Genomic DNA, 18,443 nt, shown 5'->3' with positions numbered 1-18,443 from the left:
AAAAGTTGTTAATATTTATAGAAATGTAATCAATATCTGTGCAAAAGATGTGAATGATTTGAAAAAGTGATTTTGTTAGTTGCTAAACAAAAGTTGTTAATACCTATCAATACCTATATAAAAGTGGTAAAAGACTGGAGGTTAAAGTTAAGTAGTTAACTTATATTCTCTCTGTCTCTTGTTATAAGATCTTTTTTTAAATAGATTTGTCTCTTTTTATAAGATTTCTTTTAAATTTGTCTGAACATTTAATACATTATTACCTATTTTACCCTTAGTTTAATGCATCTAATACATTTTCTTTCTTTATTTATTTTACTATTACTCTTTCACATCTATCCATTTATATATAGGGGTATATTTAAAAAAAATTATATTTGCTACATATTAATTGCTTTTAACTAATTTTAACTGTTTTTTTAAACTGTATAATTTAGTTAAAAGGATCTTATAATAAGAGACGGAGTAATATTCCTTTAATCCTTAATGTAAAACCTAACTGAGAAGTTGATGTTGGTTCTATATGTAAAACCTATTTTACATGTTTATCAGTTTTTTTTAAATTAACCCTGTTGATATTTTTCCAACAATAATCAAGTAGAAAATGGAAGGAGGGAGGGAATTAAGAAAGATACTTAGAGTGTTTTAGAAAATATATATCATATTAACTAATTTAATGAGAATCTTTAATCTACTCAAATTAGTTAATTAGTTCTTATATTAATAATTAGAGGAGTATATTTTTTGCATTATATTGATAACAAAACATTGGTGGTATAATGGCTACACTTAATTTTGGCACAAATAGCGACGTAGTGGTGACCTTCGTCACTTTTTCCCCAGAAAAAATTCTTAATATGAGGAGCATTTCGGTAATTCTGTTTCAATTCCAAAATGCTATTTTAAGTACTTCCTTTTTTGTTATTTGCAGTTTTTAGCTTCCCTTTCATATTTTTTTTCTTCATATTTTCAATTTTTTTGGGTTCATTTTCCCTATCCAGCTCATTGTAATTTCCTCCAATTGAATTCGGTCTTGGGATTTTTTTTTTTTTCCTTTTTTGTGAGATCTTTTAAGTTTAGATAGTTAAATGCATAAGTCCTTAGGTTAAAAAAAAAAATCTGTCAAAGTGGTATGAGGTGGCATCCAACTGAAAATATTTACTCTGATAGGCATCTAACTACACCCATCATCAACCATTGTCACCTTCCTCATCCCTGTAATCTATCGGCGCTTGCACCCACTCCCTCACTTCCTTGATTTCATTCCGTACTGCCACAAATCTCTAGATAGGAAGAGAAATATTAATTTTAATTGCAATATGTTTCAGTCCGCCAATCCATGATACTTAAAAAGGACCCTTAATTTATACTACCTTGCCAAGACTTGGAGACAAGTCCATGAGAGAGAGAAAAAGGAAAAGCATCTCAAAGTTACGTAATAGAGTTTTTTTTTTTTCCCGGCTTTGTTTCTCTTTAATGTTTCTCTCTCTTCAATCAGGTAACCTCCCCATCTTTGAAGAGAATCAAAGCCGAGAAACAATACTCACTCTGTTTTACAACTTTATGAAGCTTTTCCTTGTCTCTCTCTCTCTCATGGACTTGTTTGGTGTTTGGATGGAAACTAAAGTATAATTTTAAAAGTGATTTTATAATATACGATATAAATATATAAAGTTATTTGTCTTGATTTGTGAAAAAATACTTTTAAAAAGTACTTTTGATGCTATCCAAACATCTCATTAGCAAGGTAGCATATATTAAGAGTCTTTTTTTTTTTTTGGCCAGCATTAAGAGTCCTTTTTTAAATGTTGTGTGGATTGGCGGACTGAAACATATATTGCAATTAAAATTAGGGTTATTACACACTTTGGTCTCTCAAATTTATCTTTATTTTGGTTTTGGTTCCTCAAATTTCTTTTCATTTATAATATTGGTCCCTATAATCTAATAAAAACTTGGATCATTTTGCCCCTTTAGGGACTAAAATCTATGGTTTAAAATTCAAGAGACAAAAACTAAAATGAGGACAAACTTAAAGGACTAAAGATTAGATTAACCCTTAAAATTAATATTTCTCTTTCTATCTAGAGATCTGTGGCAATACAGAATGAAACTGAGGAAGTGGGTCCAAGAGCTGCAGAGATGAGGAAGGTGATGGTGATTGATTGTGGGCGTAGTTAGATGCTTAGTCAGAGTAAATATTTTTAGTTGGATGCCATCTCACATCATTTTAATGGAATTTTTAATTGAAGGACTTATGGATTTAACAGTCTAAACTTAAAAGATCTCATAAAAAGGAAAAAAAAAAGTCCCAAGACCTAATTCAATTGGAAAATTACAATGAGTTGGAGATTACTTTTCCCTCTGTAATAAGTATTTCTTGTTATGAATAGAAATAAAAACATATGGACAAGGAAGATGTCATGGCACATATAAGAAGAAAAAATTACACACAGGTCCCACAGAAGACAATTTATTCAGAAAAAGTCCATTGAAATCCTGAAATGCTTCTTAAGTCCCCAAGGACCTGCAGATAATTAATTTTAATTGTGATATTACCTACTTAGCCCCATTAATTTGAGTATGAATATTTTCCCCGCCTCAAACCCACAGCCACTCTCTGTTTTTATCGGAACCATCTTTGTCTTCACGGCACGTTTCCATTATCTACCTTCAACTTTACAGCTTCCTCATCATCGTCACTCTATCTATCACCGTAAATCTCGTTGCCTCCATTGTCAGTTGTTTAAAACCACTTCCCTTGTTGTTCGTGTTGCCTCTATTGTTGGCATCGTGGGTTCATCATTGGTTGTCTCCAGGTGAGTCCTCCTTCTACTGTCATTTTCTTCTCCCTCATTTGAGATTGCTTTCTTTGTGTGGGTAATTTGAATATGCTTTTAAGGCAATCAGTAGTATTAATTTGTCTATCCTTGTATTCCCTCCTACAATATTCTTCCGTTTTTATTATGCCGATCCTACTGTTTCGTGAACAAAATGCAAATCTTTCCCAGATGATTTCATAGGTAAAAGAGAATACTGGAAATAAAACTGCAAAGGTTCTTTTCTTTGCAATATATAGGAAGTGCAGGTATGTTAATATCAGCCACACTACATATGGGTATGTTAATATCAGCTACACTACATACTCCATGTGGGTAGGAACTGGGAAGAGAATAATTTCTAAGACGTTAGGCTTGTGCTAACTCATTTTTTATTATTTTTTCTTTATTCTTATAAACTTCTATGGATGAATTTATTTTGAAGTATAATTATTTCCCAAGAATTAGAACAAGATTATGAATAAAACAACCACTCGTTGGGTGAATAAAAGAAAAATGAAACGACTCAAAGTGATTTCAAGGCAGGGGAAGGAAGTCCCAAAGGTCCTAAAAAAGTGCTAGTGGGTGGGTGTCTCAGTCTTTTAGAATTTCCTCTGGTTTTTTGGAGCACTCTATTAAGTTGTTTCTTTTCCTTCTTAACTTTATTTCGTGTTTTTGATGCATCTGGTTGCCTAAATTCTTGGCTACATTGCTTTTGGGAAAATAATATAAATGTATATATATATATAGGTATATATATATTAAGGATAACATTTAGATAATTGAGTTGGTATGTTATATGGCTAGGAGAACTTGGATATCCCAGAGCTATCATAAAATTCATGAAACACTGATACTTTAGAAGTAAGCTCTTACAGGTATTGTATCTCAGATTTTCAAGATAAAATACATGGTATATGGAACTAAACTGGAACATAGTTGTCCATTTAATGTTTTAAAGTGGTACTGACCAATTCCTGCTGAAAGAAAAAGCCGGCCCTGAATAAAACAGTGGCAACATTGCTGAATGGACATGTTAGTCATTAAAAATAACCAAACTCATTGTACTTAATGCTTTTATCAAGAGATTGAGGATGCCAAAGTTAGTAACTTGTAACAAGATTATTATTTTTAAGGATTGATTTATGTATTTTCTAATTTCAAGGACTAAAGTTGATTAAACATGATAGTATGGGACTATGTTATTAATGTGCTCTAAAGTAAGCCATGAATTTCAGCTTTGAAATAAACATTCAAGTAAGGGATCGTGTTATTAATTTACTTTAAGGTAAGTCATGAATTTCAGCTTTGAAATTGAAATAAACTAAAACCAACCTTCATAGGCATTTTTCTTGTCAACTAGCAGGTGAAAATCATCGATAAGAAATCATTGATAATAAAAAGGAAGTGAAAATTAAATTAAAAAAATAGCAAGTATTTAGAGTATCTACTACTGTAATGTATTTTGCATCTCCTTTATCTATGATGATCATGAAGAAAGTTGAGTTGATTTCGTCTCGATTCAATTACTATGGTTGTTTAATACATATTACTGTATCGTTCCAAAAACAAATAACCCCTTTTTTAAGTGACAAGCAGTTGGAAAGTTATAATGTGATGACAGTATTTTTTTTCTTTTTTGCAGTTTAACAAAATGGCTAAAAGAGTAAGAGCAAAATGGACAAAGCTTAGGAATTTCTCTGGATACGTACCATTTACTGAAGAATTTTATGAGAAGAACAAGAAGAACTTCAAGTCTTTTGAAGAGGGCACTAACTTTATGAAAGAGGCTTGGGGGAAGTTAACAGAAGAGGAGAGAGAACAATATAGTGAAAGGGCTAAAGAAATGAGAGTCCGATCGAAAGGAAAGAATTATATTGTTCCCTTCCACACACGGTGTGCTTCGGGACAATTTATGGAAGTTTGCAAGTACGTAAAGAAAAGTGAAGATAAGATGGAAATGCTGAAAAGAATTGGTTTTTATAAATTGATTGAAATATGCTGCTCACAAATTTATAGAGATTTTTGTGGTGAATTGATCCTTGTATTTGACCTTGTAAGTAAGAAAATTTCAATTCAAGAGAAGATGCATGAAATGGGGCGTGGATATGTAAATCAATTGATGGACCTACCATTTAAGGGGCAAGAAATTAAAATGAATGTGGAGAATGAAGATGAAACATTTAAGGAATTAATGAGTGATTACGAGAAAGTATCATACAAAACAATAGGAAGATGGTTGATTGAAGGAAAAGAGGATGAAAAGTTTAAATTCCTTTTTGTTATGTATGCATTAGGAATCCTCTTATGTCCTACCTCTAGTGTATGGGTCAATGATAAAGTGTTGAAAGTCATGGTGGCAACAAATAATAGTTTAGGATAGCATGATTGGAGCAGCTTGATTTTCAGATAATTCTACAAATCAATTGTAGAGTTCAAGAAAGGAAAGAAAAAAGGAAATGCTAATGGGACGAAAAATATGGGAGGTTGCTTGTACTTCTTAATGGTAAGTGTGGGTATGATTCATTTACTTTGATATTAGTTGTATTCTCAATGTGCTATGTGTTGTTATAAATGGGTGCTATGTATGTTGTAATTGGTTGCCTGTACGTTGTCATTTGTTGGTATGTACATTGTTAAATGCTTATGTGTATGTTTTGTGATTGGCTCGTGTAAAGGTTGTTATTGTCCTGTGTGCACATTGTTATTGGCCTTTTTTGGTTTATTACCTGCTTATGTATATGTTGTAATTGGTTGTTGTGTATGTTGTCATTGGCTTCTGTTGGTTTGTCACATGCTTATGTATAGGTTGTAATTGGCTACTGTCATGCCTTTGTCGGTTTGTCAGTCACTTATATATATGTTGTAATTGGCTACTGTGTATGTTATCATTAGCCTCTGTTAGTTTGTCACTTGCTTATGTATCTGTTGTAATTAGCTGCTATTCATGTCATTGGCTTCTGTTGGTTTGTTAGCCACTTATGTATAGGTTATAATTGGCTGTTATGCATGTTGTCTTTCGCTTATATGCATGTTGTGAGTGGCTGTCGTGTATGTCATGATTGGCTTCTATGCATGTTCTCATTGGCCTCTATTAGTTTGTTACTGACTTATGTATAGGCTGTGATTGACTGATGTGTAGGTTGTGACTGTATGCTGTGGATATTGTTATCTAGTTAAGTATGGGTTGTGATTGGTTGCTGTGCATGTTGTGAATGACACAAATATAGGTTGTGATTGGTTGATGTGTAGGTTGTGATTGTATGCTGGGTATGTTGTCATTCGCTTAAGTATGGGTTGTGATTGGCTGCTGTGCATGTTGTGAATGACACAAATGTAAGTTGTGATTGGCTTATGTATAGGTTGTGATTGGCTATCATGTATGTTATCAGTGGCCTCTCTGCATGTTTTCATAGTTGTGTAGATAAATTATCATTTACTTGATATGCAGATTTATTGCCTACAACACTTTCCTTTAGAAAAACAAAAGGCTTTAAAAAATGAAAATGCCATTATCTATTGGGATAAGAAAAAAACAAAGACAAAAGTAAAATTAGAGAAGAATAGTGACAGAGGCATACTACATGGTATTACCAACGTTGGTGGGGCTTCATCTAGTGCATCCAATTCACAAATAAACCTAACCTACATGGTAAGTAAATAATGTCGAGCTTATTTCTGTGCTGTGTACAATTTAGAGTAATGATTACTTTAATTACTGTTATTTTGCAAGAAATAAAGAGAACATATGAAAGGTTGGTGACCATGGTTGAAGGGTTGGTGTCAACAATTGAAGAAGAGTTGGTTTCTTTGTAGTTAAGGCTAACAAATGAGAGTGAGAAGGAAGATGTAGTGGAAGTAGTAAGTAGCGATGATGATGAAGAGAACTCAAGTGAAGATAAAGAAACTGGTGGAGATGACAAGGAAGCCTAAAAGATTTAATACAAGAGGAAGAATAGAGTAAAGCAAAAAAAGATGATAAAGAAGAGGAAAAAAGTGCTCTGTATGAAGAAGAAAGTAAATCTAAAGATGAAGAGAAAGGAGAAGGGAGTGACTCTAGATCAGAGGATCATGGAGAAGAAAAAACTAAAGACAAGTCTAGTAATGCAACAGCAGAAGAGGATAAGGAGAAGGCGATGATGAGGAGGGAAAGGATGAAATGAACAAGAAAGCACAAGAGCAAATGGAAGTAAGAATATCAATACGGGTGAGAAGCCATGCAATCAAATCTCCCTGGTTAGAGGAGGTGAAAAAAGGCCGTCACAAGAGAAAATTTGATGAGAAAGAAGAATTGTTTTGTGTGCACAACAAGATGTGATGAAGATGAAGGTGACAAGTAAGTGTTTGGATGAGTGTAATTGAGACAACTGATTGACAATAATTTTAGACATACAACTTAATTGTTGATTGTTCCTTTTGCTGTAGTTACATTGTAGAGATATATGGATACTTCCTGACACGTGTTGAGCTTTGCTGCCTACAAGACAGGAAATGGATGAATGACAAGATAAGACAATTATTTACATAGATAGAGAACTAGCAATATCATTATTATTATGACTAATTGTTTGTGTCTGTGATATAATTCATGTCTATGGTGGCGAGAACTTTGATTGGAGATGAAAAAGGAAACTACAGTTGTGTCAATAGGCACATTTTTTCACCCGAGTTAATGCAAACAATGGCAGCTAATCCTCTTAGGTGGAGCATGGAAAACCATGAATATGAAATCTTACTGGAGCACTTAGGATATAATATTGGAGACTGTGACTTCATATTTGGCTCCTTTCTTTTCAATTGCGATTGGTTTTGTTATGTGATAGATATAAGAACCATGCGTTTCTATGCCCTTGATTCATTGGTTGATAATTTGACCATGTTGAGATTACAAAAAGAGGAAAAAGATGCAATCAAAACGGGGAAGAAACCAAAGAAGAAGCAAGGGAAAAGGAAAGGACAGATAGATCCTAAGCAATTCATGACAAGATGGATTGTATACACAACTTTTCATTCCTTGTTTTACTTGTTAATGCGTTATGGTTGCTTGTCTGCGTAACTGTCATGGTTGTTAATGCCTACTGATTACTTGTTATTCGCTACTGTCAAGATTGTTAATGCTTCCTTATAATTTGTCATTCACTACTATCAAACTTGTTTCGTTTTTTTGTTTCCTTTTTGTAGAAAGATTGTTTCTGCCAAGTGCTTCATGTACTAAAGCCATCACTATTTAACTAAAAGGACAAAATTGATAACGAAGTCACATAGACAAAAGTTCATGTGTAATCTGACATGTGAGTTCATGTTGTGCACAACAAGTAATTGTATTTGAGCTTTTCGAAGCTAATGTTCATTGACTAAAGTACTACATTTTCTTTTGTAGGGACTCTTGTGGGGTTCATGTTTTGAGCTGGTTACAAACATGGGACGACACGGAGTATAGTGATAATGGCTACACAATGCCTAAGTACTCCCCTCAAGAAATCCATGACTTGAAGTTTGGATGCTTGTGGTGGCTTGTAACTTATCGAAACAACCTGCATGGTGATCAGGTGTTGTCTTTACTATGAAGAAACCCCCAAAGCAAGAGAAAGAAAAAAATGACAAGCATATATTGTATTTAGTTTTTTTTTTATTTGACAGCATTATGACAGCTGAATGTAAAGTTCGCATTTTGTTTTTTTTATTTCACACATACTGATAGCTGAATGTAAAGTTCAGATTTTGTTTTTTTTATTTGACCATATAATGACAACTGGATGTTAAGATTGTTAATGTGTATTGACATCGTTTACTACTTATGAAATTTTGTAATGGCATTCATGTGTTTTGATAACAACAAAATTCTTCATTCCAAAGCCGATCATGTCTAGAAATGCAGACTTACTGAAATTGGATAAACAAATGCTAACCACGATGACATGATATGTATATATCATAGTCCTCTCTGCCACATCCATTTATAACCTCAACGGTTGCTGTTGACAACCGGAGAAGAAGTGGTTCACAAACTTGGTAGTGTCGCTGACAACTCACTCTGTGGGATACCACAACTTCTAAAAAAATTATATTATCAACATATATAACGACCTTAACAATATAATAGGAAGCATTTTGAAGTTATTAACAGTTTTAATTGAACCCAATAGGATTACAACAGATTTTTACTTGCAGAGACTCATTTACAACCTCAACAGCAGCTGTTGACAACCCGAAGAGACATGGTTGACAACCTCCGTAGTGCCCCGAACAACTCACACTATGGGATATCACAGCCTCCATATAACATCAAATTATAACCATGGGATTGTCATGTTACAACTTTAACATAACAATCATGTGTTGAGAAATCATTGAACACTGCAAGTAGGAGAAATTGTCACTTTATATTAGTAACATAATTCACACTGTCAATGCCAACCTTCACGGCGTCTAATAACAAGTCCATTACAACTATTGACAAGTACATCAAAATACAGATATGGTATTATATCATATTATAACCAGATGTCATTTACCACTTGATATATATATGTACAATGTAACTACACCAAATTTATAACCCATTCAAAAAAGCATACAAGTTGCATGCGTGGATAATGACGGATAACTTTAGGTGTGGGTTATGACATTTACAAAACAATTCTGTCATAAGCATTCATAAAAAGAAATATAAACAAGCCACCAACAAAGCTCAACTTGGATTGGGGTTCTGATGAGTCTTTATAGTGTGGCCTGGCTCATGGCATCTTCCACAGTGGTAAAACTTTTCGTTTTGAAATTGAGATTCAATCCTTGTTTTCTTCGGCCTCCCTGAGGGTCTTTTAGTGATTGGTGGCTGTAAAAATATTCCAATTATCATCTGTGTAATGGTGAGAGCTTTAGGACGTGGACAATCATGTGTCACAATTGGCCTCATACTACTTGTATATATTTTCTCTTGGGTAGACAGTTTATAGCAATCATCCACAAATTCATAGACACTACCATGAAATAGCTTTATTGCCTGCACATGCATATACACAAGGCATTATGCTATTTGCCATGCTAAGCAATACATTTGTGTGTTGTTAGATCAACAGTGACAAAATTATTTTAGCAGGAGATGTAGTATGAACTTGAACTCGGTTATCTCCATAATAGATACTATGCATATTCTTCGCTCTTGCTACTCTTTCTTGCAACTTAGACTTAATATTTGGCCCAATGCCATTTGTCCAATTTTTCATTGCCATTTTGCCTACGATCATCTTCTTTACTAACTAAATGACTCTAAAATATTAGTGGTAATATTATCCTATCGTTTAAAAGAAAATTTGCTTAAAGTCCATCAGTCTACATCTCCTTGAGTCTCAGCCCAATCAACTAATTGTGGACAAAATGATCTAAGTTTTCCCATTGCAACAACATATTCATCCTCAATTCTTGCGTAGGCAATTCCATTCAGTATTTTCAATGTGAACTCCTTCAAACTACTTGAAACTCATCCCATACCTTAGTTAATTTTTAAATAATGTGTACTAAGATTTTCTTTCACATGCCTGTAGCAAAACACATGTCTCTTGCCACCAAATATTGTCTGTATAGCACCTATAATGGCATTATTCTGATATGAAACTATTATTGTCTCCACTAATCTTGTGATGTCTTTGACATTCTAGAGAAACCAAGCCTAATCATCATATGTCTCCCCAGTAACTATAGCATATGCTAATGGAAACAATTTATTGTCCATATCATATGCATTAGCTGAAATCAATGCCCCCTATAAGGACCATTTAAATGACATTCATCTATATAAAGTATATTTCGACACCCTTCTAAAAATCTATTAATTGAGCATCCATAAGCAATGAACACCCTCTCAAATCTATTACTATCCAAGCCTTCACATCGAGCAGTTGTGTTTGGATTAGTTTCAATAAGCCCTTCACAAATCCAAGGAATCACCATGCACGAATCCTCTACACAACCATGTATTTTCCTTAATGCTCTTTCTCTACCCTTGTATGCTTGACTATAATTCAATCATATCCCATATTCTCTATAAAAATCTCTTCTAATTTTATTAGCATTCTTGTTTATATTACACCTCAAAGAATCTATCATGATTGATGATGTTAAGTTTGACCTTCTAGAATGAGATACAACCAAGCTATCCTATGCATAATGCACATGCTCACTTCTTAACGTTCTTATTATGAAGAACTTAGCATCTTCTCTTTGTCCCATTGAGTATGTACCCATGTACCATGGGCATCCCTCCACGATACACTTACAATGATCTTTTGTTGATTGTTCTTCACAAATTTGTATGAAAACTTTTCAGTAATGCTGTACCTATATAATGCTTGCCTAAGGGCCACTACATTAGAAAAAATTTATCTTTCTCCAATAACCAAACCCTTCCACTTTGTTGAATTCATTTTCAGAATTGGGGTTAACATCATTTGTGAATCACATGACAATGATAGTGGGTCTTCGCTAAACACATTAGGTAGAGACATGGACAATGAATTTGAACCTCCAAATAAATCTTCCATCTTACATAACACGACAAGTCATGGGGTCGTTAATCATAACCTTTTATCACTACAATAACAACCTAAGCACAATAATTGACAATAGCCAACATTACTTTGAAATTTAAATAATACAACTTACACATGTTGCTCTTCTATTACAACATCTCTTGTTAGTTATGAATTTTGATCTCCATTTTCTCCTATTACATGACCACTGTCATCATTGAAGTTAATCAAATATTTCACTCTTTCATTATTTACAAGGTCCACAAATGTACACTCTCATCAAAGGTTACTGTGAATTTCATAACCATTCTATTACTTTCTTTTCTCACAATTGATACTACCATTATTTTAAATTCTTCATATGATGTGCCTTCCTTTATCATTCTTATTCTCACACTACCTCCAACATATTGCATTTCACCTTCTACACTATTAATAAATTGTCTTCTTATATGGAGGTAACAAAACAAATGCTTCCCACTTAAAGTTGACATCCTTCATATCAACATATCACAATCACTTGTTAGTAACAAGTCATACAGTTACATTAATAATCTTCGATATATCTATTAACAAGACATTTAACCATCGTATTGCAATGGTTATAACAATAAAAACTTGTCATTTTTATTCATTTTCATTAGAAACATAGCATCACTCACTGAAAAACAGAGCATCACTTTATAATCCTAACCACACATGATAAAACCACACCTAACATGATTAAGACCACATATGATTAAAATGAACCTCTATTGATAGTTCAACTAAGTTGAATCAGATCATTAATACCCACACACCTACAGCCAATCAACTTTTCAAATCAATATTAAACTTTCAATGGTTATGTATGAAGGAAGACAAATGTTGTTAATGTTAAGACCTACAAAGAAGATGAAGAAAAAACATAGCTTGCGTAGAATAATGGAGTACCAGCACAAACCTTCATTTCTTCTTTCAGAAGCTTCTCTTCCTCTTGCATGTAGTACCAGCGCACCAACTGAAGGTTGTCCCTCTGGTTTTTTTTTTTTCAATCAATGAGGACAAACTAGACTTTTCACAATTGTAATATTTTGCTCTGTGATCTCTGGGAACTTAGGAAGCATTTCAGGATTTTCAGGGACTTTTCTGAATTAATTATCTTCTGTAGGACCTATCTGTAATTTTCCCATATAAGAAGACTTGGGGTTCATCGTAATATTTCCCAAAGTTTAGTTCAAATGCGAGACCGCCCAAATCAGAAAGCTTCTCCGCAGTTCTGGACATCAACTTGCGGTGTTACCGTTGTCTTCTGATTCGAAGCTATGAGTGCCGTCAATATCACCAACGTGACGGTCCTTGACAATCCCGCTTCGTTTTTGACCCCCTTCCAGTTTGAGATCTCATACGAGTGCTTGACTCCTTTGAAAGACGGTAATTGTTTTATCTGTCATCTTCCTGCATTCGTTTCTTCTTTTTGTTTTGAAGATTCTATTATTGTTCGTTTCCCATCTGTAAGTTTAGGTTAGGGTTACTTTTCTTTATGCTCTTAAATGAATTGAGTAAATGGATCATAAGAAAATGGGTTCTTTCATCAAGAAATTCCTCTTTCGATGACCCAGCACTGAAATAAATTAGGGTTTTTCGTTTGTTCTTTTAAGCAACTGGTGAGTAAAAGCGAAATAGTTCCATGTCCTGACTTTTTTTTTGTCCTCTAGGCTCATTTTAACTTGCCGGTAAATCAATATATTAATGAACCTTGTTACGGATGAATGTGACTTCATGTTAATACTCAGTTGAGGGTATCAACCTGGGTGGGTTTGCGAGGTATCATCGCTGAAAATTCGATGGTTTTGAAAAAAGGATAATGGTGGTGTAGCTAATAGAACCTTGATCCCAAGAATTGTTTGGAACTGATGCGAAATGTCGATTAAACCATTGAATTTGCCTGCGGGGACATTAGTGCCATCTTGGGCATCATAAACTTATGGTTTTTGGCCTCATGTTTATGTTCTAACAAACTCTGCTTATAACAACTGATTCTTCATGCTGCCAATCTTGTATTTGCACTATAATTTATAAAGAACGATATATAATGTGATTGGGCCCTATCTTTGCAGTTCATTCATGACGTTATGTCTAAGCTAGTCCTAGGCCATGAATTTTTTTGTTTTTTGGCCAAAGTTCTAGGCCATCTGCCATCATTAATTAAACTGGTTTTCGGTAGTTTTAGTGTTACTACTTAGTGATGTGGAAGGCCTTTTTTCCATCCTTTTGATGTAAGTATACTCTGTTTAGAAATGAGAGGGAAAATATTGTAGATGTTAGCGTCTTCTTCAGCTTCATTGTAAGAATATGTGATTCATGAAACCCTATCATATGCGCTGGTAGACCCAATGTCCTTGATGCTTCTTGAAAATGTGATCCTTGAAACATCAAATTTTGTGAGAAATTGATTTTTTCCCTTTTTTTTATTGTGAAATTATAGTGCATACTTTTTGGGGACCTATCATAATTAAGCATATTTTAGGGTTTAAATTTGAAAGGTTCATTTCTTCCATAAATCCTGCATGTATCATAAAATCTAAATCGGTCTCTGAAAGTGAATGTCATTTTTCGCTTGTTAAATTTTATCTATTTTTCACAGCACTGTTGAACAAAGACTTGGTTTTTCATTTCTTAAATATCGACATGGAACTATGCTGTTTAATGCTTTGCTTAGATTCCTGAATCTTTGATTGGCCTATTAGATGAATTGTCTGGTTTTAATTTTGTTGCATATCCCTGATGAATTGTTGCTTCATTCTGATTCGCTAGCAAAATATCTATTATTCATTGATTGGTGTTCCAAATCTTTGAAGGTAACATATCTTTTGCTGCTGGATTTGCTGAGAACTAAATCTTGTAGAATGTGGAAAGTGCATATTATGCCCGTTAACCTCCTCCTAGAGTGCATAAACTTTCAGAATTTCGCTGTTATCTTTTAACGTTATTTTCTACAACCAGTTTGGTTGGAATAATGCGTGTTGTATCACCTGAGTACAGATTTGGAATGGAAGCTCGTATATGTTGGATCTGCTGAGGATGAAACATATGACCAGTTATTAGAGTGTGCGCTTGTTGGCCCTGTCAATGTTGGAAACTATCGCTTTGTATTGCAGGCGAGTGTTACGCATAATATTATTTTTCTCATTTTTTGTTCTGGTGATCATGTGGACTCAATCTTTGAGTTCTTTTGGCATTTTGCAGGCAGACCCACCAGACCCATCAAAGATTCGTGAAGAAGATATTATTGGTGTCACGGTGCTCTTGTTGACCTGCTCTTATCTGGGTCAAGAATTTGTTAGAGTGGGATACTATGTGAACAATGATTATGATGATGAGCAGCTAAGAGAGGAACCCCCGCCTAAGGTTATAATTGATAGGGTTCAAAGGAACATTTTATCTGATAAACCAAGGGTCACTAAATTCCCCATTAATTTCCATCCAGAAAACAATCAGAGTGGGGACCAACCCCCGCCGCCTGAGCAGAACGACGGAAATGGAGAAGACCCACTTGCCTTCCGTGATCATGTTCCATCAGACGAGAAGGAATCTTGACAATTTGCAGGTATTCAAATCATCTCATTTTGAAGCATGAAATTTCTCAATCAAAGTAGATGCTTAGAAATAGCAACACCAGGGGTGTCAATATGAGCTCAAGATCACCAAAATTGTTAGTTAATGAAATGTCGTGGAAATCAGTGATTGAAATACTGGGCTCAAAACCTGCTTGCGCTTTTGAAAAACCCAGTTTCTTTGTGATACTTGTTGCTTTGTAATATAAGAGGGAAATGCACGTTGTTTCCAAGCATCATAATGTTCTCTCAGTTCGGGTTTGGTCCACCCTGGCTGGAATCTATCCACTTTTAGCTGCGCGGCTAAACTATTATAGTATTCGTATGCCCCCTCTTCGCTCTCAATGTTTACTCACCTATCTCATGTCTCTCTTCAGCTTTATGGGAAATCCCAAGTTAGAAATTTCTACCAATTTCACCCAGGTATCACATTATTGAGACTAACTATTAAGTGCACCTTAATTTTAGTTCGGTTTCATTAAACTCAAAATCCTTGAAGTTTTGCCAATTTTTTAATTTTTAACTTTTTTTAATATATTGATCCCTATATTTTTAAAATTTTTACCGGAAAAAAAAAACATTATCATTTATACTTCCTAATGTGCCATTAACTAAGTGTAGACATTGGCAAACAACGCAGCAAGTATATAGACATTGCAAGCTTCTCCATCATCAAAACTTCGCTTCACAAGCTATACAAAAGAAAACAGGTAAAATTACGAACTCGTTACAGAAAGCATCAATGATAATCTCGATTGCCATTTCAAGGGACATTAATTTAAATACATTGATGTGCTTCCACCAAAAACGTTAATCTAAACGAGCGTAGAAAGCTAATGAGAATGCCAATTTGGAGTATTATGTCAAAAAGTTTCAAAAGAAAAACTGTTGTGAAGATCATCCATAGGCAGGTAAATATTTGCAGCAGGCAAAATTGCTCCACAAATTACATAGCATGCAATACTAGTCTCATTTTTTTCTTCTCTTGGCAGGACCTTCTTTTGATCCCATTTTTCTTCTGTTTGCGTTGTCCCTTTTCTGCGATTAAAACAATTTTGATCAACCTTAAGGTATCATCTTGAAATTACCCTAATAGCTGGAAGACCACTGATTTTTACTTTACCCTCTTCCTCAATTTCTTCTTGTTCTGCTTCTGTCCTTTGGGATTCTTTTCCGGGTTATCCTAAAACAAGAATAAAAAGGGAAATGACTTGGCTTTTCATTGCATATCATGAGCTTCAAAGCAGTTGGAAACTCAATTTTTTTAAAAATGAATGGCGTGAGGGAAGAAACCCACCGTTAGAATAGTTTGCGTCTCTGAGACCTCTTGGGTTTCAATTTCACCATCACTGTTCAGCATTGCCTTCAATCTACGCCTTCAATCTACCTTCACTGAGTAATTTCGCAGATCGAGCATGCCTCTACATCAAAGAAAAGTCATACAAAGATCCCCAACAGATCATCACAAAATGAGGGTATAGCGAAATGTGAAGCCAATTTGAACCCTCATATCTTACTGAAAGGAAGGCACAAAACCTAGGATAGAGTATCTAGCACCCCTAACCTTCTTGACAGTATCATCCTCACATTTCTCTGGTTAAATGTAACTGATATCTAATTAGAATGCCGTCGAATATATGAATGTGATAGATGCTATTTTGTGGAGAAAATATCTAAAATGAGAATACACACACACACACACACTTCCTGGGCAGGGATTTCAATTTCCACAGGATAGACGGAAAAGAACGTCTGTTTGTAACCTTTGATTGCAAATGAGCCCTCAAAGTCTCCTCCGACAAACAGATAATCCTAGGGCATAAACTGATTTGCATTCTAAGATATGGGATGAACTATCTTCTGGCAACCATTCCTTTTCACTGTCAATATTGGGGGTGTTTGAATAGAAATCAAACAATAGTTTTAGAAGTGCTTTTATGGTATACAAAGTAAATATGTGGCATATGAAGTAAATATGTGGAGGAGTTTGTCTTATTTTACAGAAAAGTGCTTTTTAGGTTCCTAAACACCCCGTAGGGACTCCCTCTGATATTTCAGAATCATGTTTGTTAAACAACTCTGCACTAGCAGTAACTTTTCTTCCACCATCTTTTTCAACATCATCTTCACTAAATAGATGATCTGCACTTCGCAACCGGGGGAAAAAAAAAAAGATATCAAAATGCTAGCAAATGACAAATAATGAACTCCTAGCAAGAACGTGAGCATGCATATTGATTCCAACGGTAACAGGTATTCAGGTAAAACACATGCTATTTGTTTCCAAAGTTGAATTAACTGGTAATGTAATATAGAGATGGATGCGCTATGTACCAAACATAATTCCAAAGGTCCACAAGGTATAAGCATTGAATCAGACGCATAATTAAAACAGAATGGTGACGTAACTTATTTCCAATCAATTAAAAGAGTTCAAACATATAAGAAGGAAGAAGTAGGCTTAAGGATAGCAATAATTATCATAAATTCTGAATGCATTTTGTGTATCTCAAAGTCAAGAAGCTGCTAACCAAATGCACACTGCACATATTCGCACAACAGAATGAGCAGCATATAAAGCTTTTCTATTTTTATTATCCCCGGGGGCACACAAACTAAATGCTCTGCAGTTAACTTGAGTGCACTAGGCAGTGAACTTGCCACTTAAGGGTTATCCCGGTATGATCCATCGCAGCACATTAAGATGACGGCAAATCCAACAATTTGAATCCCAATTTTGTGCCAAAGGAGATTCAAGCAAAGCAGGCAACAGAAAGAAATGCTACCTGGTGAGGTGACATCAATGTCATTTGCAGAGCTATCCTCACTTTTGTAACCTGAATTGGATTTCAAAAACTAAAACGGGGAATTTTAAAACAAGGAAAAAAGAAGGAAGTGATGAAGAATAATAACGAGTGTCCTGGTAATGTACACCTACTCTTATCGCATGGTTAATTGGAATAACATATCTTAAGCCCTTTAGTATAGAACAAAAAGGCTTCAATATACATCCATGCAAGAAGTTAGTTTAATTACAGACTAATGTAAAGTGTTCATATTTTGTCCCAAAAATATGAGACAGACGTTACAAGAAGAGCTAGTATTTCCCAAATTCTTGATGGAACGATAGAGAATTAAACACATTCAATCATTGTTGTGGAGACTTTGCAGTAAGAGACTGGCTTTGGAGATTATTGCGTTTCGTTTATCAAGTGTATAATTTGCCTGATATACTATGAAATGGTTCAGGCAACGGGTCTGTCGTTTGAAATCCTGAAGTTCCAAACTCAAAGCAGAACCTTCCATTTTTTCAAGGCATTGTCTGCTTAGCTTTCATTACGCAATACAGCCTTAACAGTTGTTGCAAGTAGAATTCCCCCCCCCCCCCAAGAAGATGCCATTAATTTCCTTCCCCTTAATTCCTAAGACACTTGTGATGGGAAAACCAACCATCAGGATCTGAACTAGTGCACTGAGATGATTGATTATGTAAGTACAAT

The 18,443-nt window shown here is 34.6% G+C and overlaps 2 protein-coding genes and 1 pseudogene across 2 annotated transcripts in view; 2 read left to right on the top strand and 1 right to left on the bottom strand.

Annotated features, from left to right (window-relative positions):
- LOC114741425 (histone chaperone ASF1B) overlaps positions 1–15,257 on the top strand; it is a 28,989-nt gene extending 13,732 nt beyond the window's left edge. Inside the window, exon 4 of the mRNA XM_028929687.1 lies at positions 14,950–15,257. The gene's annotated coding sequence lies outside the window, so the exon portion shown is untranslated. The remainder of the gene's footprint in view (positions 1–14,949) is intronic.
- Positions 12,607–15,211, top strand: LOC114741424 (histone chaperone ASF1B). Its single transcript, XM_028929686.1, has 3 exons — positions 12,607–12,760; positions 14,372–14,487; positions 14,576–15,211. Exons 1-3 carry the CDS (start codon positions 12,652–12,654, stop codon positions 14,924–14,926), a joined length of 576 nt encoding a protein of 191 aa, XP_028785519.1. The 5' UTR covers positions 12,607–12,651; the 3' UTR covers positions 14,927–15,211.
- Positions 15,258–15,834: 577 nt separating the features above from the next.
- On the bottom strand, positions 15,835–17,007 carry LOC114741410 (uncharacterized; annotated as a pseudogene).
- Between the last annotated feature and the right edge of the window lie 1,436 nt (positions 17,008–18,443).

This window comes from Neltuma alba, unplaced genomic scaffold (assembly GCF_004799145.2).
Source record: "Neltuma alba isolate B1F8T4 unplaced genomic scaffold, ASM479914v2 tig00003392_pilon, whole genome shotgun sequence".
NCBI classification, from domain to species: Eukaryota; Viridiplantae; Streptophyta; class Magnoliopsida; order Fabales; family Fabaceae; genus Neltuma; species Neltuma alba.
The sequence above is the reverse complement of the archived record's forward strand: the minus strand, read 5'-3'. Positions and strand labels throughout refer to the sequence as shown.